The sequence below is a fragment of the Martes martes genome, assembly GCF_963455335.1.
Source record: "Martes martes genome assembly, chromosome: 2".
In the NCBI taxonomy this organism is placed as follows: Eukaryota; Metazoa; Chordata; class Mammalia; order Carnivora; family Mustelidae; genus Martes; species Martes martes.
Genome location: NC_137889.1, coordinates 68,257,750 through 68,284,154, shown reverse-complemented (window position 1 = coordinate 68,284,154; position 26,405 = coordinate 68,257,750). Strand labels below are relative to the sequence as shown.

The window sequence follows — 26,405 nt, the reverse complement described above, 5'->3', positions numbered from 1 at the left end:
CATTAGGAAAGGAACTAATAGTTTCATCTTTTTTATTTCCATACACTTCTGCAAGAAATGTTGATAGACTACAATATTAAAGGGGAAAAAAAAACCTTAAGATATAATCCATTTATCTTATATAAATAAAACTTCCTTTGACTTAGCAATAAAAATGAGATAGGAACTAAAGTAATTTACTTGCATTTTCTTCCAGAAGCTATTTCCTTATTTGGTAGATAAACAGATTATAACTAACATTTTTCACCTTACAATCAACATAAAGAAAATTTGATTTCTTAATAAATCCAATATGAAAGTAACATGTATTTGTATAGAAATAAAACATTTTTTATGAAAAACCACTATATCCTTAACTATATATAAAATCTGATTTTTATTGAAAAACAGTAACAAGAAATCTGAAGGTAAAAATCTAATCAAGAAGCCAAATACACTAGAGTTCAGTGGTGGTTGTTTTTTTTTTTTTTTTTTCCCCCCGAAGCAGACCAATTTCAAAGCACAGATTTAATTTGTGCTGCTAAGAAGATGCTTAACTTCGTCTAAATTCAATTGGGATAACAATATTCTTTATGTGGTATGCACCATTAAGCAAAATAAAGTGTTTTCCTTTGTGTACTCCCAAGAAGACCTTGAAGTAAGAGTGGTATAATTTGGCATACTTAGAAGCCTAAAAATATCTATTTAATGAGTCAAGCATTGAACTTATTTTTGATGGTTAAGTGGATAATCAAAACAGAATTAACACTTTTTATAAGGAGGAGAAAGAAAATCCACTCATTTTTTTTCCTCAATTAAAACTTCCCCAAACCTGTAAACTAACATTTTTTTCTTCATCCAAGGACATTCAGTATGCTTAAAAGAAAGCACCACTACTCCACAGACATGAACATTTTTAAAAGGAGTGCTGATAAACTCATTTTTTACACCGCTTGGATTCTGAATGGACAGAACCAAGGGCTCCTTGGTGGCGCTCCGGTACCTGGATGACGGCGTTGCAGAACTCCAGGGAGTTCATGAACTGGACGAGAGGAGGGAGCAGGAGCCAGTCGTCTTTCAGAAGGCAGTGCCACTCCTCACCTTTCTCTTCCAGCTTGGTAGGCAGGGAAGAGTAGAGACCACTGAGCCCAGTTGCAAGTACCTGTGTTCACAAATACAACATAAGCCCTTTTCCAAAGTTCTTAGCCCACAACCAACAGCTGCCAGGGGATGAGCATGCCACTGGTCCAAAGCCCACGCTCGAAGCAGCAAGGCCTCAGCTAGCTGGGAGGGATTCAACGGGTGGGGACAGCAGGGCAGGATAACCCCGGCGGAGGACACCGTGGCACTGGAGGGATCTGGCTCATACGCTCACAGTTAATTAGGCTTGCTCATCTCTTCTTTGCCAGGCATATGATGGGCTAGGGGTGTGGGGAGTGAGGGACATACATGCAGAGATGAAGACAACATGATTCTGCCCCCAAGGCGTTCCAGAGAGAGGCAGACCCACGAACAATGCACAATGGTGCAACACACTGCGAGCAAAGCCGGAAGGCCTGGGGGTAAGCCCTAGACGGAGGCAGCCCATGACAGAAGAGCCCACAGGTTAGAACCACCAGCAGGTTTCTGAGAAAGATGACTGCAGACTTGTGAAAGGTCATGACCAATACATGCATGTTTACAGTCTAGAAATCCAGCATTTGTGATCTGCACAAATGATAGCAGGAAGAAGTGGGGGTCAGGCATCAGAGGTGACAATGACTGTTCACAGAGAGCTAAGGTGGGTCTAAGTGGAAGCACCAGCCAGAAGACAAGAGAGCAGGAAGTAAAGTTGCGTGTCACGTGGGAGGTGGCTGTGAGGGTGCCCTATCGAGGCCTCTGTCAATCCAGTAAGAACCCAAAGCTCATGGGGTTTCCTTTTTCCCTCGTTGCCAGCATGAAACTTCCAGCATTTGGGCTACGTAAGTGAGGGTGAATAAGACCTTGAATCTGTCAGGTCACCCAGCCTGGTCTTTAAGAAAGCGGTGATGCCTTCAACAAAGAGCTGTAGGGAAGAAACACACTTTCACTGGGTACCTGTCAATTCTACCTCACAGAGTATAAGACCAAGGAAAACAATGAATTTCACAGTCCTAGAGGCCTCCCAACTGGGAAGTGGTGCTAGCAAACCACACCAAGCACGGGCAGGAGATGCACAGAAGGGAGGCAAGGCAAGGACCCGTAAGAAGCATTGCTTCATGGTAAACCCTAAGGTTATGAAGAACTCAAATCAGACTGAAACATTCAAGGAAACGTTCAATCCTGAGTTTGGCCCAGAAAAGAAAGGGTGATGTATTCATTGATCTCACAGCCTAGCAAGAGATGAACAGGTCAATCACAATAGTGCGATAAATACTCAGAATGTGTAATAGAAAAAATAGGGTGCCGTGGATATACAAGAGGCCCTCACCCTAGACCTGTGGGGTTGGGAGCAGGAACTGTTCTCAGAAGTGCTGTCCAAGCTGCGAAGAATAAATAGGAGGGAACCCAGAAAAGCATCTTGGAGGGAGCACTGTTCCAAGTGGAAGATGTACAAAAGCTCCAAGTAGTAAGAAAAGATGGCACCTTCCAGGAACTAAGAGAAGGGCAGCACTATTGGAACATAGGAGCAGAAATAGCACCAGAGAGGGTAAGCAGGAGTCGGATCCCACAGGGTTTTGAAGGCCTAGGAAAAGAGCGTGAGGGATACTGCAGTGGGGAGCCCACTCAACAGATGCATGCCTCTGATGCTTAGGAGAGGGATATGGACTAGAGGTGGATATCCGGAGCCATCCATATGTAGATGGCACCTCAAGCCCATAGAGACCAGAGAGAGGAAGGAAGGGAGGCTCAGACAGATGAGATAAAACAAAATAATCCAGTGTTTGGCATCAGAAACAGAAAGTCAGAAAGAAGAGTGGCAACAGGCAGTTGAACTTGGAAAAATTCTCTGCAAACTCATCATTGCTCTCCTAGTCCCTGTCCTATGCCCACGGCACCCTCTGTGTCCCTCTGTGGAGCAGTGGTCCTTCTTGCATTTAGTTTATTGGCCATCTTCTCCAGCTCAGCTGGTCTGACTTATTCATTCTTGTCCCCACTGGAGGTGTGGCTGATCTGTCCAGTCAGGTATGCTGAACATCAGATGCTAGCAGGACTTGCCATGAATAATACATCCCACTCAACAACAGAGTACAGGCCTGGAGACTGAGAATCTGGAGGTCTTCATGTAGGGAAAGCGGCTGACGCCACGGGAGAGAGGTGGACGGGGGAGGACCCGATATGAAATAGAAGCCCCCAGTGAGGTAGGAGGGGCCGTGAGAAAAACAGACAAACCATTTCAATATGGGAGAAATCCAAAGATTATATACATTTCTGTGTCTGCTAGTGGCCTTTATTCACGCATGCATTCACTCACTCGAAACAAACCGAACACCTTCAGGCCAGATCCTACGTTGAAGTACAGGAAATGAACAGTAAACAAGATGGTGCACTGATCTCTTTTTCAGTCGGGCATCTGTGGTCCCAAAGAACAACGCCCTCTGTTTAAAGTATTTAACTCCTTGTCAACATACCCAAACAAATCATTTTAATTCTCATTTTGAATGTGACCCCGGTGAGTTGCCAGTTATAAATTTGGAGCCTCTGGCAAGAAGGAACACAAGACCGAGAGCTCTCCTTGCAGGGAAATCTAATCTTGATGTCACATTTTAAAAATCAATTACATTTGCTAACTCATGCTAAATTAACCGCAGTACAAAGGCTTTAATTCTGCCTACTCCCGATTCCTTAACCACTTTGAGGCTTTGAAGATGAATTCATAAAGACAGGCTTAATTTGCCTGACTCAAAAGCTGGGAATCACTATTCTGTATATCAATATAATTACAGCGACATTAATTTTCAAATTACATACATCACTGACAGTAATTAAAAATAACATATACCTAATATTCACTTTTTTAGAGGAGTATTCAGAAAAGGGCATGGCTGAGACGCAAGGGGAAGCCTGCTTGTGCAGAAGGACAGCGCTGCGCGACAGCCGGACACAGAGTCCTGCCAAGTTCTCACCTCCGCAAAGTGGAGTTAGAGGCTAACTGTGCTGCTTTCAGAACAGCAGAGAAAACAGGGAAGAAAAGAGTCTGCCAAACAGGGTGCGACATAGTATGAAGAACAAGATCCCAAATCTTGACTGCTAAATATTTATATCTCCCTTTCCAAGACTCTGCTCAGAGTTCAGTTTCATTCACCCCACCCACAAGTATTTCTAGAAGAGTGACTGTGAGCGAGGCACTATGTATGGCTGGTGCTGGGGAGCGAGCAGAGAACAGGTCAGAGCAGGTGAGCTGGAGAAGACAGCCACAAAACGAGTAAAGATGACTGGAAAGACCACTGCTCCACAGAGGGACACAGAGGGTGCTGTGGGCACGGGACAAGGGAAAAAGAGAGGCAACACCAGGTTTGTGGATCATTTTCCCAGCAGTGTGATGGCACAATCTACTTCCTTCTAAATTTCCCTTTTAACTGAAATTTTCAAAATATAAAGACACTGAACAATTAGTCAAAAGTAAAAAGTCTATAGGGTGCCTCGGGGGCTCAGTTGCTTAAGCGTCTGCCTTCAGCTCAGGTCATGATCCCAGGGTCCTGGAACTGAGCCCCAAGATGGCTCCTTGCTCAGCGAAAAGTCTGCTTCTCCCGCTCCTGCTTCCCCGGCTTGTGCGCACGCTCGCTCTGTCTCAAATAGATAAAATCTTTAAAAATAAATAAATAAATAAATGTCTATCCACTATTTGAACCTTTTATTGATCCTGAGCACACACAAAAGAATTATAAAACATATTTATTCCTAGCCCATTAAATGTTAACTCGGTGTTTCCAACTTATCTTCTCTCAAGGGCGTCCTTAAAAGAAAACTAAACACCATATAATACCCTATGGTTAACAACAGTTTAAAACCCCTTCTCTGACAGCAGATGAGTCCGCTACTTGTTGAGACTGTGGATTTTAGTATCAGACTTAAGGGTTTCAAACCCAACTCTGCCATTCACAGAGGGTCCCAGGGTTCCGTTTCTTCAGTGCGCTGATGCAAGCACTAAAGAAAATAACGCATGAGCTGGGACAGGGATCATGGCTTACGCACCACAGTGTTTCCAGTGGAGGGAAGAAAGAGGACATGCACAGAGGGCTAAACAATTCAGGGAACGTCCATCTTTCACTTGAAATATCCAATGGTACCCAGTTAATTTTAGCAAAAGAAAAAGATTTTCAGCAGATGGCTTTAGTCTGAAGCTAGCAGCAGAACAGCTGGTGGGGATCATTTGATGCAACTCGCTAAAATAAAAAGGCCTCATAAATTTGGGGTGTGGGATAAATAACTTTCTATCAGCGGCTATGTGCCTACAGGTTGCTTACTTCAATTTGCGTTTCTTGGTTTACGTATAAGCTGCTTTCTACTTTGGCCAATCTATAACAAGTGATGAGGGCATAATCACCAATATGTGGCCAAAAAAATCCAAAGTGACAGGGTCATACAGAGTTGCCAATCATTTGTTGGCCCTAAATTGTTCCCCAGAGTATTCTCAATCTCCTTCTTTTCTTGGGAGAGCACGTCTTGACAGTAGAGCTTAACAAGACTTTCCTATCAACTACAACCACAGAAGTTTCCAAAAGTGGTCCAGTTTTCTGAAAGAGCCATTACTCTTCCCAAAGCCTGATGTTAACACACTTTGACAACCATACTAATTAGAGAAAGCTTTTTGTCAATTGTGGTCCTTAGCTGGATAACTAACAGAGTATGCTTTTATCTTCAACATAAAGAGTTCTTCTTTTTTTTTTTAATTATGTTGTCAGATGTAATTATAGAAAACTAGGTATAAATGAGATTATGGGATCTATCCTGAGGGGCAACTTACTACAACGAAGCTCTGTGTTCCATTCTAGAAAATAAGGTCAGCTGGAGCCGTTGTTTTCTCTTCAATTTTAATGAACTGTGTGGTGTTTTAAAACATATGGGTTTTTTTTTGTTGTTTGTTTGTAAGTAGGTTCCACACCCAGCATGGAACCCAACTAGGAGGCCAGAACTCACAATTCTGAGATCAAGACTCGAGCTGAGATCAAGAGTCGGATGCTTAACTGACTGAGCCTCCCAGGTGCCCCTAAAACACGTTTTTATAAAAGCAACAATTACTCGGTGAAATCTGCTTATAACACATAATAAGTGGATATCCTAACATTGAAAACATCCTCCATTCATCTCCTAATACATTTATATTTTGAAGTACGAAATACCATAAACATATAAAACAAAATAGAAAACCTCTCCCAAGATTAAACAGATTTTAATATTTTGTCATAATGTCTTTGGAACACTCTATTTTTTCCCCCAAAAAAGCACATTACAAATAGAGCTAACCCCTACTCCAATCCCATTACCATCTCTTCTCCTTCCTTCATCCCGAAAGTAACCACAATTTTGACCTTAGTGTAATTTATTCTTGTGCTTGGTTTTGTACTTTTGCTGTATATAGACATATCAAAAAAACATAACAAAACAGTATACACAAAGATTCTGTGAGTTCAAACTATATGTAGCTTTATGTAAATACTAACATACTGTATGAAACCTTTTGCTATTCTTTCTGTTCAACATGTTTTTTAGATTATTGGTGTTCACACATGTAGTGTAGTTACATGCTAATACATGTGACTTACTCATTTGGAATCCTGAGTAGTATTCCACTGACACAGAATAATCCAGTTCATTTATTTTTTTCCTTAATATATTTCTATTTTGCTCTTCCTCAAATCTCTATTCTACTGAATGTCTTTTTGTGTATATCCATGTGCCAGATATCCCTAGAGCAGATATCAAGAAGTAAAGAGGCAGGATTACATGGTATGCAAGTATCCCATCTTATTAAAAATTAGCAAAGCTTTCCTGAGTTATCATACCACTTTATATTCTCAAGAGTTCCTGTTTCTCCTCCCCCTCGACAACATTTGGTGTCATCAGACATCCAACAGTTAGCCACCCCGACGAGCATTACCTGGTGTCTCACTGCAGGTTCCATCTGCACTTTCCCTGATACTAAGGAAGATGAGCATATTTTCATATGTTTATCGGCTTTGGGCGTCTTCTGGGAATTGCCCCTTCATACCCTTTGCCCAGTGTTCTATTGGGTTGCTTCATCGTTTTCTTATTAACTGGTAGCATTATAATTATTTTTGTGTATTTTGGGCACCAACTGTTTGTAGTTACATGTGTTGCAAATATCTTCTCCCAGTCTGTGTTTCTGTTCTTAATTCCAGTCATTTCGTTATGGCTCATGCATTATCAGATGCCTTGATATTTTATTACCCATGTACAAAGTGGTGGTTAAGCACATGGGTCCTTCAGCCAGGCTGCCCTGGTTCAGATCCTGACCTTTTCTCTTACTAGCCATGTGGCCTTGTATAGACTTACTTCATGTCATTGTGCCTCGATTTCTCGATCTATAAAAAGGGTGTAACACTCGTACCTACAGTTGTGAGGATAAGATGATTTAATACATGTAAATCACTAAGAATAGTATCTGGCATAGAGTAAGTTCTCAATAAATATATTGCTGGTACCATTCTTCATAATTATGTTATTCCTGGTCTTGTACACATATTTATATGATTGTTAGCATTGATTTGTCATGTTTCATGAAGAACCCTATTGGAATTTTGATTTAAGTCACATTAACACCTCACAAACTACATCTTACAATTGCAGAGGGGAAGTGTTACCTTTACCTGGAGAGATACAGTGGTCATCACCTTAACCAATCAAGTGACCAAGTGTAGCATCACAAAAGGGAGACCACCTAACACGTGCCTCTTGATACAATGCAGTAAGAAGTGTACCACATCGCCCGTAAAGTATTCTTACAAACTTAACCTAAACGCAAGCACTTAGACCTAACTTCCAATTTGCAGGACATACAGGGGATAGGGACAAGTAAAACTACATTAGAAACAAACCTAGAGCATGTGGGGCATTCAACAAGACAACGGTGGTTCTGTTAAAGTCAGTGTCAGGGAGGAAGAAATGGGCGCTGTTATAGAGCAATAGTGACTTAGACATACGACAAGTCAGAAATGTACCTTGTACTGGACTCCAGTTGGGGGAAAAAAAAACCCATATAAAAACCACTTGGGGCATAACTGAGAAACTGGATATTAAATCACATTTGGAATTATTCCATAGTTCTCTGAGGTGTGATCATGGTACTGTGGTTATGTAGGCAAGTGCTCTTATTTGTAGGAGTTACATACGACAGTATTTGACGTCTATAACTTAATTCCAAATGTATCATCATTTCAAATCGTACAGCACAACCAAAAAGCATAGATGATAAACACAAATAATAACAATTTTGAATGTAAGTGGTGTGTATGTGGTGTTCATTTCAGTATTCTTCCAAGTTTTCTTATTTTACTTTTTTTCGTAATAAAAAGTTGTAAAACATGAATGGCACTAACCTTATGGATTGATTTGCACGGAAAGTGTCATCTACACGGTACCTACAAACTAAATAACTTTCCATTCATTTAGGTCTGCTTTTATGCCCTTCAATGAAGTTTTATAATTTTCTCTATAGAAAATTTTCATATATTTGTTAGATTTAGTCAAGAGGCAAGGAAATGCACTCACCATGAGAGCCTCCAGAAAGGAACATAGCCCTGCTGATACCTCAATTTTAGCCCAGTGAGACCTGCTGGACTTCTAACCTACAGTAAGATAATACTGTAAGATAATTAATCTGTCTTGTTTAAAGTAATTTATTACAGCAGAAATAGAAAAGTAATACAGCAATGTACTCCAAAGATGCTTAGGTTCAAGTGAGAAGTCCCATATTTACCTACAATATATTCTTTAAAAAGAGTCCATAAGAAACTACAACACTGAAGGCAATAAGGAAGGGACATTTACTACGTTAGCACACATGAAGGGAATTGGTTCTTTCCTTCCTGTTTGACTATCAATCTTTGTACAATTTCTAATTCTACTCAGAACCGAAAAGAGATGCATGGTACCTGGAATTTCTTTTTTTTTTTTTTTTAAAGATTTTATTTATTTATTTGACAGACAGAGGTCACAAGTAGGCAGAGAGGCCCGCAGAGAGAGAGGAGGAAGCAGGCTCCCCGCTGAGCAGAGAGCCCGATGCGGGGCTCGATCCCAGGACCCTGAGATCATGACCTGAGCCAAAGGCAGAGGCTCAACCCACTGAACCAACCCAGGCACCCCGGTACCTGGAATTTCTTAACAGAAGTTCTGGTTTTCAAAATTTTTACCCATTTTTTTGCCCAAAATAAATATTCACCAGTAAAAATAAGAATTTAGTAGCATAAAGAAGATTACTGCTTTTGAACCTCAAAGCAAAACAGAGTGCATTACTCACTAGGGTTGCTGTGAGCATTTTGGGCAAGTCTGTTCTTTACTGTGCAAGACCGTTCCACAAATTACCAGACACGGAGCATCCCTGGTCGCTGCCCACTAAACACTAGCTGACCTTCCTCTGTGGCCACCTCATGCCCCTGTGACGACAAAGCATGCCCCACAGACATTCCCAACTGCCCTCTCCCCATTCAAGAACTACCCATACAGCCTTTGTTAATAATGAATCTAATCTACTTGTGGCAACTTGCTGGCCTGTTAATAAACTCATTAAAGGCCCTGAGATTCCAGCAGAAGCAGGCATACTCAAGACAATATAGTTTATCAAGGAGTGCCATGAGGTGATGATAAAAGAAAAGCCAATGGACTAGACAGTGTTCACTGAGCAGGGAACATGGAAAGAGCTGTTGCCCAACATCTCCAACAAATCAGAAGATGTAAATCTGCCATTCGAACCCCCCTTCTAAAGACAACACTGACACAAAAAAACTAATCAGAGCCCTGAAGTATCTTCGGGGTCCCAGAAGGCTCCCATTCCTTTGTGGACCTGTGACCATGGTTGGACCACTGGCACGGTAACGTCTGCCAAGGACCTCGCGCTCTCTTTCTCACCAGGCTGATGATCAGGAAACTGTACAGAGTAGCAGATTTCCTGCTCCCTCGAACTGTAAATATGTGTTTATTTTTAAAAATAGAACCGGTGTTTTGTATCTACAATTATGGTCATTATCTTGCTGAGAAACAAATTAATTTCTGAAACCAGCTGAGCGGGCTCACCGCATGCCATGATTCTAGGTAGGGTGTGAAATCAACTTGAAAAGCAGGAATATAGAAAGTGCAGGTTTCACCGATCACTCAGGATACGTTCTTGGAAAAAACTAAAATCATTCCTAATCCAACAGAAATGACACAAGAAATGGTAACACATATAGTTTCCTCTGCTGGCTTATTTTGAGCTGACAATGCTCAGCCAAATAGCATCTCAACTTAGATTCCCCTGCTCCCTCCAAAAGATTTCCTGCAAACATCTTTCCTTAGAAGGTGCCAAGGACAACTTGCTGAAAAGAAAGGAATAGGAAAAGTATTTACCAGTAGCACAGGAGAGGAAAAGGGGAGTGGATGGAAAGCGTGCCAATGAGGGACTTACTGGACAAAAGTAGGTGTTCTCCACAATGTGATGGGCCACCATGCTGTTCTCGGCAGACAGGGACATGATGAACAGCAAAGCATCCCGGGCCTGCTGACCTACTGTCCCCTCTCGGTGAATGAAGGGAATCAGAAGGGAGAAGATGAGGAAGTTGGCGGCCCCCTGGTCCTCACTAGTGTGGAAGAAGAGTTCCAGAATGGATGGATCTTTGGCAAGGATGGAACAAAGCTGATTGAGCAGGACAACCAGCTTCCCCTCCACGGCGGGGGTGGCTGTTCCTGAACAAGAGCTTAGCAACATCATCAGGGGCCTCAGGATGGGCTTGTGGTGCAGCAGAGGCTGGTGGGACTGGGTGACCAACATCTCATACATCTTGAGCTGCTCGATTTTAGTCTCATCAGTAAATTCCCTCCGCAGGCTCCAAAGGAAGAGCTTCTCCATGATGTTCTCTGAGACCACAAATTCCAGAATTGGCCCCATCGCAGCATCCTTGGCTTGCTCTTCGATCAGCAAGAAGAGCATGTGTTCTACATAATTCTGTACAGCACTGGCCTCATCGGGAGGGATGGACCCGTATTTCGCCTGGGTGTTCTTCAAGGGGTCGTGCTTCTCTAAGATCTTCACAACCTGGAACCAATGCAGACATTTGTCATCCACCTCGTGTTTACCATCATTACAAAACCGCACCGCCACTGACTGTGTCGTATCTTCATGGGAAATGAGGAGCCGTGGCCCACAATAAGGTAAATTATGAAGGGGCGCCTGGGTGGCTCAGTCGGTTAACCATCTGACTTTGGCCTAGGTCATGATCTCAGGGTACTGGGATCGAGTCCACAGGGAGTCTGCTTCTCCCTCTGCCTCTTCTGCCGCTCCCCACCCCTGCTCATGTTCTCTCTCTCTCAAATAAATAAATAAAATCTTTTTAAAAAAAGATAACTATGAATCCTGTGTTTGTCTCTCTCATGAGGGTAAGATAAAGTGGTTAAACTATAGAAAGCATGTGTTTGAAGATGTTCATTTATAATAGTTATAAATTTTGGCAACCTAAATGTCAAAGAAGATCATATGTTTAAAAAAATTAAGCTACATCCATTCATAAGCCTGTTATTATAAAAACCACTAAGCAAAATGAAAAACTATGAGTGATATAATAGATGAAAAGTAAGTTATTTATACAGTTAGATCCATCATTATCAACTATATCAAAAACATGTATGTGAAGAAAAATCAAAAAGAAATATGGAAAAATAATTATTTTTGTGCTCAAAGGCATGACAAGTTCTCAATTTTTTTTGAACTGTCAAGAAAGTAATATTGCTTTTTAATTTTAAAATACATTAAATAAATAGATTTATTTAAGACTAATTTATTAAAACTAATTTAAGACTGCCCATGTTCTTCTACAGAGTTGATTTGGAGGTTCCAAGAGGGAACACAGCTCCTCACACGTCCTCGACAGAACATCCCTACCCCCTCTATTTGGATGGGCACCTTCTTCTTTCACGCCTGCAAGATTAGGTTGGATGAAAGGAAACTGATGAATGAGGGACACATACCTAGCAGAATGGCATATGCTGAAACTAAAAAAAAATAAAATAAAATGAAGGTTTTGAACTCTGCATTTTTTTAAACCAGAAAAATTTCTGACATGACCAATTACAAAATAAATCCCTAACATAGCAAGTCTCTGATGGAGGAGATAAAAGTTTTGGAAATAGTGGTGATGGCTGCATAAGTAGTTTAACACCACTGAACTGGAAACTTAAGAAAGGTTAAGATAGCAATCTTTATTATATATATTTCACCACCAGAAGAAAAAAAATCAGTTGATGGTAAAATATAAATAAATCCCAGTTAGGTCACGTGACAGCCCTGTTATTTCTCTCTGCTGACTACTGAATGCTTCCTACCTCTCTCTGTCCATCAAGATTATTTCCCCCTTGGGACCTAGAAATTAAAACAATTTTTTCATCTCAACTCCCATGTAACCGTATGACTTGGAATTTCTAGGATAATATCCATTCAGTTTATTTCCTTTAAAATGTATACACATAATCTGAGATAATACAAAACCTTATCAATGACTTGATCGATGGTCCTTTCTGCCTTCCTGAATTGCATGCTGTAGGGATTATGTGTGTCTTCTGCTGTACCCTCCTGGCCCAGTTCTATAATGTGCTGTCACATGGCCTATATTTAGGTTATAGAATTTTTGCAAGTCACTGAGGAGGCTGGCAAAGGTACAACGCTATGTCAGCATACATGAGCAATGAGAAAAATTTATTCCTCTGGAAAAGGTCTGAGATTTTCCCCTGTCAGAAATGAGGCAAAGGAGCCTTTACAGACCAGGCAAGTGTATCCAGGATGAATAGATTTCCACAGAATCTGTCATCTCTACCAACCTGCATTATAAAATTAATAATGCTGTCACAAAGGAAAAAATCACTCCAACACCCAAGTCGGCTTGTCCAATGAGAAAGGCCTTCAGTGAGCAGCTCCCTGGGTGGAACAGGGCTCAGGGATCGGTGGCCCCAACGTACCCACTGGACAAGCCCTCTCCTTCAAGGCGTGCCAGACTCCAGAACTCACCCCCTCCCCACCTCCCCCAACTTCCCAGAAGTCCTCCAGAATTCCTCGGAGGCCTGAGGGCCTCACTGGCAGAAACCCTCACTGGCAGAAATGCTGGGGCCTGGCTGTCCTTTCCCTCTGCTCTGGCCTTGGCAGTTTCTGGCGTGGGACCACAGTAACGCACACTTCCCAAACGGGCCTCCACCTCAACACGCATGTTCCCTAGCCCCAAATGCTCTACCTTCAAGGCTCCACATTCTGAAGAATAAATTAGTAACATACTTCATCAGTTCCTTAATTTCAAAGTCCACATACTGAGTTTACTTATGAGAGCTATCTATATACAGGTAGGCCTCGGGGTAGAAATGTAATTATACTTCTCATGTGTGCTCAGACTGTCTAAACAGTTGAAAATTGAAACTGTGCTTTATATACTGTTAGTGGTGGCACAAATTAGCTCAATCTTTCTGGAAAACAATTTGGCAATATGTAACTGAAGCTATAAAATTGCTCCTGCCCTTTGACTTGGTAATGTCACTTTGGGGAAAATGCCCCAAGGAAACAATCTAAAAATAATTTGTTAAGAAAGGTTCACACCAATGATATTTGCAATAATGAAAAATAAAAACACCACTGACCCAGTCAGTCAATAATAAGAGGATCATAATGAAAATGTTACATCACCATACAATAAAGCTATTAAAAATAAACACTAAGTGAATCAAATCACTACACGCAAATGTATATATGAAACAATTTAAGTTAAAAACTAAATATACTGACAAATAGCTGTAGGATCAGAAATGAGTCTGAAAAGACATAGATGGGGTTTTTAGGTTAATGAGTTCTTCTCCCCTGTAAGCTGATCTAATTTCATAATACAAATAAAAATTAAAATAGACATAGTAATCTCATACTATGTCTTTTAAAAGGGACCAATACACTGAGCTAAAAATAATTCATAATTGAAATCTCCTAATTCTCTGAAATTCCTAAGCAATATAAATTTACACATGTGTATATGTACTTAGACTACATGCATGCATGTGTTTCTCACACACCTAAATGTGTGTAAGTAATATACAGAACTATTTACATGGGCACAAAGTACATTCTTCTCATAGATTCGTACTGTATTGTATACTGTAATTCCTTTGCAAAAAGACCTACTTTCTTTTAAGGTTTGTCATAGCAAAAGAGAGAGAGAGAGAGAGAACTGAAGTTTTTATACAGAAGGCAAACAACTGAGCCACTTTGGAATTGAAGAATCTTTACCCTCTTGATAGCATAAGCCTCGTCTACCCTGCCTTCTGGGTTACTAGGCAGAGAAATGCCAGTGCAGAGCTTTGATAACCCACAGAAGACGTAAGGTTTATTGGTCGTGTGGAATGGAGCGGACATATTAGGAGCCCGCACTCATTCCCAGCCTTGGCCGGGTGGTTTCACTGCCAGGAAGAGGGTGTGTTACACCAAGGCCTGTGAGTCACGGAATCCACAGTGCTCAGCAAAGTGCTAATTATGCCTCTGCTGACACATGTCCTTAACGTCCCTCCTCAGGTGTCAGGACCCACCCAGGCCACCTCCTTTTCCCTTCCCGGCAGATACACCCATGACCTGCTTTTCTGAGTGGGTTCTTGGGGCCTATACCCAGGGCCTGGGGCCTAACCAGACGGGGAATGTCTAAGAAGCTTCTTGCCTAGCGCACGACATGCACTAAAACACCCAAGAAATTCTGATGTCCCAAGTTTGCTGCCCAGCTGGTGTCACAGTTCTCTCCACTCCTGCAGACAGATGCCTAATGTGACTGGACTTTTCCTTATTCTTTCCTTTAGCGCTGTCTTCTCACATCACTTTCCCCAAACCCTGAGATTCCTGTGTGCTGACTTCTGCCTGCTGCCTACTGTCACACGTTGATCCACTCTGACCTTCTAGTCCCACAAATCCACAGTCCCATGCTGCTCCCAGTGGTGTCCCCAGGCCAAGCACATTCCCCTGAGATCCTCTATCTTGGGCTCTCAACGTTGCCACAGGTCTCCCAGCCCTGGCTTCTGGGCTATATACTTTGCCTCGGGGATTTAGTTCAGGGGAAAAAATACTACTAAGGGAGCTAGAGGGACCAAAGGATGGAAGAGAGGGAAAGCAAGCAAAACATGCTATGCAAACATTTCCTTTACAAGTTTACTTCTCTAGGCTGAAAATGCCATTGAATAAAGCAATCAGCCCCTGATAATAGCCCAAGCTCACTGAGTAAGCCAGCTAAGCCGGGAAATAGCATTGTCAATGTTTCACTGATCATGGCTTGGCATTTGTTGGTCCACAAACTTTAACAAATACAAGCTGGTATATATGTGTGTGAATCATGAGCCTGGATCACACAGAGATCCTCATGTAAATTATCACAATTCTAAAAAGAAACAAACATACAAAAAATCAATAGTGTAAATGATGGTATACAAATTACCATCTGACCAATAGAGCTACATTTTAACCTAAGTCATTTGACTTAGGTTAATGGAAGGTTATTACGGGTAAATGAGATGAACAAAGAGCATATTTCTTTCACTGAGGCTATCTGCTACTCCTATCCTTAGCTCTAATGATGGTCCCCGACGGTCAGTAATAATAGGTCTGAATTCCAATATTCACAGATTCTAAATAGGAAGCTCAAATGCTTTCAGAATGAAAGAGCCACATAATCACTCCTCCAGCTAACAAATGATTATTCTTTGTGGTAAACACAAGTGTTTATCTGTCAGCTTAGCTCTGATTCCATCTTAATATTGTTTTGTGTCTTACATACATGCACTTATGCTACTTTGGTTAGAGCCTCGTTATTTCAAGAAAGTCACATGAGTACAACCCATACTTTGAAATCCTTTGGAATGCTAATTTAAAGTGGCATCGTGGAAAAAACCAAGTTACTAAGCAACATTTTCCACCACACAGAAAAAGGGCAGGCTTTTACGATCTTAAGGCAAATTCCACTTAATGTACCAAATAACTACAACAAAAGTAAGTTTCCATCCAGTCCTTAATCATTACTTAACAGCCATGTCTTTCAATCTGGCATACTCCTTGCACACTGACTGCCATGAGAGACATCTCCTGAGTTGTTTCTTTTTATATTACGATAACAGCCTAATAATATACATGTGCTTGTACAGTTTGGTTCATTTCCACTCCAGTCCCAAACTCCAGAGGCATGTCTAAATCTGGGATAAAACGGGGAAAAGCAGGCACTACAGCTACACACCATTCCTCCTTGGGACCAGAGGTAGTCTAGCATTACTGCAACAAAGAAACATGGTAGGAACATCAATCAATACAATAACATAATAAACTACTCCTTAGATGTGTTTTTTAAATTTATGTATTAGGGAAAGGATTTAAGAGTAACGATCTATGTAATAATATTCCATTCCACGGCCAAAACAGACTTACACTGAGCATACAGAGGGTGAGTTGCTGACATTTCCACAGGTTCAACATTTCAAAGTCCAATTGGAGCACAAGTTAATGCCTCGACCCTCTAAAGAAACATAGCTTTTGTTCTGCTTTACTTCCTACTATCAACTTTAGAGCTACTTGGAAAGCTGAGATATAATTTTTTTTAAATATTAACAAACATCACCTAAGATATTAAGAAGATCGGATTCCCTAATACTTCCCCATGTTTCGTCTCTCAAAGACTTTATTTAATTGCTGTCAGTTAACCTACGACAAGGCACAGACCAAAAGAACGAAGATGAACAGAATGAAAGAATCGGTTTCACGGAGGCAGACTGAAATGCACATCTCAAATCCACTATCAGTACCCTATACTTCTTTAATAGAATCAGGCTACTTGGAGCTCCATACAAGCTACTGTACTTAAGGGCCGCCTGAGTGGCTCAGTCATTAAGCATCTGCCTTTGGCTCAGGTTATGATCCCAGGGTCCGGGGATCCTGCCCTACATCAGGCTCCCTGCTCTGCAGGAAGCCTGCTTCTCCTTCTCCCCCACTGCCCCTGCTTCTGTTCCCTCTCTTACTGTCTCTCTGTCAAATAAATAAATAAAATCTTAAGAAAAAAAAGATACTGTACTTAAAACATATTATCTATGTTTGCATTATTATGGGAAGACATTTGACTTAATTAACTAATCTCATTGTCTTTCCTACCCCCACCCCCATCAAGAAGAAAAAGGCTGCTAGACCCACTAGCTTTACTTTGTCTACCGCCATTACTCTATTTGAGCTCTGACATTTTCTTGGTTTAAAACTGTATAACCACTTACTTTTGGAGGCTGAGGATAGTGAGGAGAAGCCTTTGGCTACTGACCAACCAGAAGCACATAGAAATGTGCATTTCCACTTGTTTTGTTTAATATTTGTTTATTTTTATTTGACTTGAGCGTGGAGCTCAAGGAGGGGCTCGATTCCAGGACCCTGAGATCATGACCTGAGCCAAAATCAAGAGTCGGATGCTTAACCAACTGAGCCACCCGGTGTCCCCCAATTTATTTTATTGTTAACCCATCGCCTCTGTTTTCCTGGCTCTAAGAACAGATACCACTAAGTATAAAACCAATACTGACTCAATTCTTAAAAGGAGAGGACAGAGAATGAATAGAGCAAAATGCAAGAAGCTTCACAAAGTACAACTCTGCCATTGTGGAAAAAACTAGTGTGGGGGGCAGGTTAATTTACAGGGAAATATAGTTGAATAGTTTATTATCTGCTGGACCAATGCTTCTTACTTCTTGCTTGCTCTTCCATTCAGAAGAAGCAAAGAAGCAAAAGCAAGAGATAAAAACAATTGTCTACTAGACTATAAACTGTCCTTAGAGACTACTAGAAAAATTAAACATCCACTCACTCCCCCAAATTGCTCATCATTAAATGTAAGTCCCAGGGTGCCTGGGTGGCTCAGTCCCTTAAGTGTCTGCCTTTGGCTCAGGTCATGATTCCACAGTCCTGGGATCGAGCCCCACATGGGGCTCCCTACTCAGTGGGGAGTCTGCTCCCCCTAACTGTGTTCTCTCTCTCTGTCAAATAAATAAATAAAATCTTTTTTTTTTAAATGCCAGTCCAAAGATCCTACTAGAAAACTACAGAATGTTTTAAGATGAGTGCATGTTCAAAGGTGTTTTCTAAGTCACCTAGCTCTTCTAAAGTTGTATTTCATATTTCCTGTCTCTTGGTTCAACAATTTATTGAACATCTACAATAGGCTTATGATATTCTTGACACTGGAGATGTAGGTAAGCTACAAATGGTCTCTGACCATGAGGAGCTCAAAATGAGATTGGGAAGAAGCTACTGTACATGTAATTTTAATAAAACATGGTTGGTCTAACAGTGAAAAAACACTCGGGATGTTGTTGGAGCACAGAGTGGAAACATAGAAGAGAACACAGGTTTCCTAGAGGAACTGATGTCCCAAATGAGTCCTTTAGAAAGAGAGGCATTTAGCCAGGGGGAGGGATATTATAGGCAGGAAGAGGAGGAAATGCCTAAGGCGGAGAAGCCTGAACTAGCATGCCAGGCACTGCTTAGGAGTGGGGGTGGCTAGGAACTCCAAGTAATGTCGCATTTCTGGAGACTAAATCAGAGACAAGGAGTGAAATCAAGACCCTATGTGACATCCTGGCTTGTGGGTGCCCAGAGGCCACTAAAGCGTCCAACTAGAAAGAAGATACAGGCAGATTCGGGTTTTCGATTCACTGTTCTGGCAACTTTCCAGCGCAAGATGGCATCTCAGAAAGCAACTGGAAGCACAGGCCAGCAACCAGGCTGTAGGATTCCTGGAGCCTCGATTCCCTGGAGTCACTGTTAGGAACGTAACTATTCCTGAATGTCCACTAGAGAGCACTTCTAGGGATGTCATGAGCTCCCTGAATCCAGGGAGCCCTTGGGAAACTCAAGTGCTCGACTAGTTCAAGGTCTCTACACCTGCGAGCCTCCAGAATCCCAGACTACCTTGGATGATGGAGGTTGCAAAACAGGCTGTCTCGGACAGACAGCAAGGTGTAGGTGGGCAAGAGGATATCCTCCTCCATCAAAGTTTGCTTTGTTAAGTCAAGGTCTGGAACAGAAGCTACTAGTAAACAGCGGAACAGAACCTGTCAAATATATGTTAATTAAGCTGAATTTGTTCTTAAGTATCCTAACAAACAGAAGAACTCCGGATACCACAGACTTCTGTTGACTTCATTTTCCCTAATTTACCATATTAAAACAAAACAAAACAAAACAAAAAATAACACTGTGCTTGCCAGCTAACGGGACACTTCAGTAAATACGATGCAGTCACCCAGTTCTGACTAGGCCACATTTCTTGCCGGCCTTACAGACTTCCTTAGGTTGCCTCAGGGGAACCCAGGAGCTGTCGGCCCACAAGTCACAGGAGTTTCTGTCAGACTTCAGCTCATTCCCCAATCCTCTCAACCATTCTACATGCATCCCCAGCCTGAATGACTCCCAGCCAAGTGCTAATGTATAAACCTCCAAATCAGTGAGTATCATTTATTCCTATCAACTGAAGTTTCCGGGCCTTACCCCACATGTAGCCCTGCCTCTCCACTTTGCCTTGTCTTCACCTTTCTATTTTTACCACTGGAAAAAGCCAACACTAAGCATCCCTTCCCAATACCTCTTCGCTAAAATGTTCTTTTCCTTTATTATCAAAACCTTCCTCTCCTATAGTCAAGCTAGCCAAATATCACTTCCTCCATTTCCCAAGCCATTTTCACACGTAATAGTCCCTTCCCTTGACTTAATTCCCGTAATCACTATTATTCATTTTCTAATAATGTATCTCGCCTGGTCATCCAAACTAGCACATACATTCTTTAAAAGCCCAGACCAAGGCTGACACATCCGCATGTCCCACTGGTGCAGCCTACAATGATGAATCCATAGTTGGGGCTAGTAAATCTCCATTTAACAATAATGGTGTTGACATGCACGTGCACTTCTTGAACCAGTATTTTTATTCATAAAGGTAACCAAAAGAGCCTTTCTTAGAAGCAGACAGAGACTTTGGGAACTTTGCAGATTTATTTAAAAGGAAAAACCAAGTCTAAAGAGGTAAGCAAGTTAAAGAAATGACTGAAAGAGGAAGAAGACCAAGAGTGTCCTCACTTTATGAAAAGAAGTATTTAATAACTGGACACTATTCCCTCTGACAAAGTTATCCTTACCCTGAACTCAGTATTTTCCTGTACTCAACAAAGGGTGCCATGCTTCAGATCACCCAAAATGTTGGATGATGCTGAAGTCATTCATAACGGGTATGGAAACGAGTAATATGATTATGGGACCAATATTTACTCCTTTACCAGTGGGAAAGGGTATGTACACATTGTTGAAGTAAGACTCTCCCCAACACTGCAGCAGCTTTGCAGAAAGCTTGCCCAGGGTGGAATCTGAGCAGGGCAAATGATCCATCTGCCTAAAATCAAGAGGGCGATGATATTTCCTGTCTTTGAAGACTGGTGCAGAATACTAAATGGATCACATCACAGATTCCCCAACAGGAATGCTTACGACAAAAGTATTTTTACACAAATAAATAAAATGGGCCCAGAGCCAAGAATGCGAATTAGAATGATGGACTTTTTCAGCCAAACGAAATGACTGAGGCTGAAAGTATTCTCAATATTAAACGTCTAACTGCGCACTCCTACCAGTTAAAAAAAATGAGCACAAATAATTATTAGATACATTAATAAATGTACACATACTAATATGTGACTATATTACATACTTAATAAGCCCAAAATAGAAATTTTCAAAAGATAAAGCTAAAAACAGGCCTTCTAAAATACTCTTCCTATACCCAATGGACTAAGGGGCATATCCCTTAGGGTTCACAACCCCACTTTGGCACCAGCACATTAAAAAACTTATAAAAGTGCAAAGTCAAAGATAATTGCTCTAATTATCTGGAAAACTCCTGAATTACTTTCTTCCCTTTACTGAAGCAGATGTGTCCTTAAAATCCAGAGCAGACCCATTAAGATTCTAATAGCAAAATGTCAGAAAATGGGAAATGCATAAAAAGTCTTGGAAGCTTTACACTAGTGACAAGAAGCTACAAAGTGTAAGTGACCCAGAAGCAGAATTGATTTTGTTTTTGATCTAAACTGTGTCCCCCATAATTGCTATGATTTGCAGGCTCAGTGCTTTAACCCCTCTGCTGTTTCCGGCCACAGGAAGGAACCAGGTAGTCATTAAAAAACTGTCACATAAATAGCCACTTACCAGCTCACCTAGGGAGTGTAATGTTGGACAAGTAGTAAAGAAGACCAATTTTATTTATTTTACTACTTGTAAACTCCCTGAGGAAAGTAGTGAGCTGATGAATTTTCTGAACATTGAACCCGTAATTATCTATACAAGCGGATCAGAGTTACAGAGAAGTCAAACTGAATAATCAAAAAAACTTTTATAATCAGCTTTGTAATGAATTCAGATACTGCCAGGCATCTTCTTTCCTTAAATTATGCAGGGACCACCAGCTGGAAAAATGGTAGAGCACAGAGGTCAAATACATCAGCCAAGGGACCAAGATCTACTATGCACTTGCTTGGAAACTCACTATCTGTATAACCTCAAGAGAGTTAACTCCACCTCTCTAATCCTCCATTCCCTCATCTGTAAAATGAGGAAGCTGACACTAACGGCCTTATGGGTTTGTGGAGAAGAGTAAATGACATAAGGCTTTTGAAATACTCAGCACAGCACTTGGTAAATATTTAATAAATGTGTATTTTAGCACTGTTACAGTGTAAGGACTAGATGGAAATCACCAGGGAGGAGGGAAAGAGGGTCTAATCCTGGTCAAGTCTATTGCAACATGATGTCCAAACTCCGTTCAGGTCGACGACTGTTCTTCCAAAAATATCTGAGGAATATACATGTTCCCTAATTGCTTTTATGGAAACCATGGTTTTCAACTAGATACCTACTGAAGAAAGGAAACGGGGGGGGGGGGGAGAGAGAGAGAGAGAGAGAGAGAGAGAGAGAGGAAGGAAGGAAGGAAGGAAAAGGAGGAGGGAGGGAGGAAGGAAGGAAGAAGAGAAGAAAGAAAGAGAGTTGCTTTTCTTCCTACCTGCAAAGGTTTTGATCCCTATGTTTCTGGAAGCCCAGTCACCCATCACAGAGGTAGGAAAGCCCTGGTTCAATGGGATAGAGGACTCATGGGCTACCTAGACCAGCAGAGAAAAGGCAGCTCATACATTACCTGTGCCCAGTGGTTTTTAAATACAATCATGCATGTTTCTGGGTCTACTCCCTGCAGGCTCACGGCCTGCTGGAGTTTGTTTTCCGTCGTAACTGATGACATCATAAGCCTTCATAAATCAGTGCTTCTAAGTCATATTTAATTTTCAGGAAAATTTGGCAAGCAGTCACTAACTTTCAAGTATCACATAAGAAACATAACTTCTTCACATTTCACTGTCATCTTCTGAAACCTGTAATGACAATAACAAAAATGCATCTCGTTATGTTCATATATTAAATAGGACACTGGCCGTTAAATCTAAATCAGAGCATAGACATTCTCAAAGTCTAACACAGAACAAAAATATCTACAAAATAGACATTTCTACCCATTCTTATTTACTCTTACCTTGCTACTAAAAATATTAAAAAATGATGCTACCAAAGCTATACACAAAAATTAAACAATTATTGGGTTTATTTTCTTCACTACCACCAACCAAACCCCCTAGACAGTAAGTCTAACTGTTCAAATCTAGTTTCTATAACAAAGCAAGAAACTATGATACCAATGTCTGTGGAATTTAAAAAATCCAGAAACAGGAAAGCCATTAGTTAATAGTGACAGAAATAAATGCCATAATGCAACTTGGGGTAGTTCTAAAACAGCACCCAGACTCCTGGGTCCAATATGATTGAATTTTTTTTTTTTAATCAATGGCTGTCATAATGGAATCGAAAGCATTCTCAGTCATTTCATAGCTACAAACCAAGTTAAGGTTTCTGGCTTTTCCAAAACATAATAGAATTCCAAGTAACCTTGACAAATCAGAGATAGAAATGATCCATCAAAAAACAAGATAGTGCTTCCTCAGTGAGAGTACAAGGTAGCACACTTACAAATGGAAAATGAATTATGTGGATAAAATATGAAGAGAGGGGGCGCCTGGGTGGCTCAGTGGGTTGAGCCTCTGCCTTCGGCTCGGGTCATGGTCCCGGAGTCCTCGGATTGAGCCCCACGTCGGGATCTCTGCTCGGCGGGAAGCCTGCTTCCCCCTCACTCTCTCTCTGTGTGCTGCCCTGCCTACTGGTGATCCCTCTCTCTGTGTCAAATAAGTAAATAAAATATTAAAAAAAATATGAAGAGAGTCCGAATACCAGAGAGCCAGGAAGGAGCAAAAAGATATTGAGGTCATAGAGCATACAGCAAATAGGATCCAGCTGCATGGAGCTAACTCACAGAGAGAAGCAGCAATATAGGCCCAGTATCTCCCTAGTTTGATCAGCTCACAGAAAGGATGGGGTCTGGTTCAAAAAACTATTTTTTTGAGTGTACAGACTGGAGAGAGTTTGAGGTACAGTGATTACACGATAATTATTAGTGCATTGGAAAACAAAATCCATGATAAAATTTCCAGACTTGTAGTGCCAAAAAAAAAAAAAAAAAAAACCAGCAATTTTTCACCCGAGTAATATGAAGGGTATTATGAGGAGAACACCAGTCGACTGCTCCTCCTACAAACAATAAAATGTGAGAAAGGGGGTTTAAGGTGAGGATTTAGGTTAGATTTCTGGGCCAAGTTCTTTGTAGAGAGTGAAATTAAACACTAGAAAATTGTTAAGGCATATTCTCTTGGGAATGGGAGGCTAACCATTCAACATTCATATCTTGAAAAAAATGGTAGAACATAAGAATAGAAAACTGGCTAGAACTGATCATTCTGAGGAAAGGAAACATTTTTTAGGGAGAATGAAGAGGATTAAAGTATGTAGAAAGAAGAAAGTCTGTTTGAAGAAGGTTCACACAAATCACATACCTGAAGAAAACATCTAATGTGTATCTTCTATGACTATATTTTATTATTCAAATTGGTGAATTCCCTGACATGTAATTCCTAATAATCCAAATTTATTGTTCTCAATAGGACATAGTCCACTGCCAACAATGGCTCTTTGTCACTGAGAGGCATGTATTACTGGGCCCATCGGTATTTTAAAACCCAGAAGTGGCCTCCCCACACACACAGGGTACGTGCTACCCATCTCTGAGGTTTTGGCTGCTCCCTAGGATCCTACAACCGGCCCCTTCACCTCATACAGGCTGGTCCTTGGAGGTAACATTTCAGCAGGCAACCCTGTTTTAAGTGATAATAAATAAAACAAGTTCTAATTCAACTCCCTCATTGTCTTAAACATAGTATATCTGTGAAAATGCTTTTATTCAGAGGCTACAATGATAATAATGAGGAAAATCAGAGTGTTTTGGTTTATTCCAGAGGTTCAAAAAGTACAAGACTCTTCAAGACTCCTTCCAGCTCCAGGATTCTCAGATTCATCTTGAAACGTATGAGCGGAGCAGTCAACATGCCAACTGCTTCTAAATCAAAATCAGAAACGTGCTCTCTAAGGTCTGTGAAGCCCGTTCTCAAAGGGACTTTGCATGCAATCCTTGCAGAGAGTGAGACTTTATTACAGACAAGATAAATATCTTAGCTAAAATCACAAACTACCAGTTAGTTTTGATGGAAATGGAATGTCTCCTGATTCCCAGTCCAGGGTTCCTTCTAGAAATCTTTATTCTTTATCCTGGCTATGATCCCTGGCCCTATTCCCTTAAGGAAGCTGTATCTTCTCTGAGAAAAGTGCATCTCACTTGGATGATGCTTTACCCAATCATACTTCTGAAACAGATGCCTGAAGAAGGTGGTAAGTCAAGCAAGCCACATTGAAGAAGGAAACACTATGCCAGAAGATTCCATAAATGAAAATACTTCCGAATATACCCAGAGACAAAAGTGCTGGATATTTCCACTCTCTTTCCCTCTTATTCCCCTGTTAGAGTATTCAAGTACTAGCATGTCCCCAGGGCAATATAAAACTACAAGAAAGAGAGGGCTCCATATTGATGAGAGACATAGAAAGGCGCCTTTCCTCAAGCGCCGAGGTTTCTAATGCATTTCTGCATTCGCCTGTTGTCAGGCTTTACTTTCTTCCTTTTCGCATTTTTCCACTCCAAGCTTTTTTTTTTTTTTTTTAAAGATTTATTTATTTATTTATTTGTCAGAGAGAGAGAGAGGGGAGCGAGAGTGAGCACAAGCAGACAGAGTGGCAGGCAGAGGGAGAAGCAGGCTCCCTGCCGAGCAAGGAGCCCGATGTGGGACTTGATCCCAGGACGCCGGGACCATGACCTGAGCCGAAGGCAGCTGCTTAACCAACTGAGCCACCCAGGCGTCCCAACTCCAAGCTTTTTATTTAACTCTCAGAGCACAGTTAAAGTCCCAAGTGAAGCACAGAGCAGGACAAAACTTAGCAAAAAAGCCAGGAGCAAGTAAAAGAGGCTGCCGTCACCAGACATGGGCTTGCATCATGAGTATGGCATTGTTGGACATTTCCCCCTTCTTGCCCTCTGCTCTCTTCAGCCTATGGCACCTGGGGTGGGGACTGCTCAGAGGAACACTCCTGCCACATATTCAGCCCATTCTTCCCAGAAATACCCACCACATGCACACCAACTTGAATTTCATGCCTGGGAAAGAGCCCTGTAAACCATTCGGAGGGATTTTGTTTTCTTTAAATGAACCACCAATCCTGAAAAATACCCAAAGGACTCTGTCCAACAGTGGTTACCTATGGTTTTGTGGTGTGGTTGCTGAGGGGTTGGTTTTGCTGTTGTTGTTGTTGTTTTTTGGCATGGCAGGGGAAGGAGCTATCAAAACATGTATACACAGGCACAGATTTTATACCTCAAAGACAGAACTGACTATTGAGTAGTCAAATTTATATATTTCATTAATAATATATACAAAAATATTTTCATCATAAGGAAAGAAAAATGTTATTAAATCATCATTGGAGATAGAGATAACTGACCTAAGAATTATAGGTATTCTTATTTGTCTTTTTTTAGAAAGTACATGATATCCTTTGACTACGAAAAAAAGCTCACGCATATGCTTCCATATCACAGGGTTATAAAATATACTGTATAATCATAAAAGGTTAGATTCCAGTCATCTAGATTATACCTCTTTCTACCGTAAAAATTCCTTCAACCTCATTTCCAAATAGA

General features: G+C 41.1%; 1 protein-coding gene across 1 annotated transcript in view; it reads right to left on the bottom strand.

Moving 5' to 3' along the window:
• The window catches only part of FHIP1A (FHF complex subunit HOOK interacting protein 1A), a 244,968-nt gene that overhangs the window by 57,369 nt on the left and 161,194 nt on the right, over positions 1-26,405 (bottom strand). Inside the window, exons 3-5 of the mRNA XM_080796952.1 lie at positions 22,356-22,587; positions 10,562-11,188; positions 983-1,141 (exon numbers count right to left, since the gene is read on the bottom strand). Coding sequence (XP_080653078.1) covers positions 983-1,141; positions 10,562-11,188; positions 22,356-22,460 — 891 coding nt within the window. The 5' untranslated portion in view covers positions 22,461-22,587. The remainder of the gene's footprint in view (positions 1-982; positions 1,142-10,561; positions 11,189-22,355; positions 22,588-26,405) is intronic.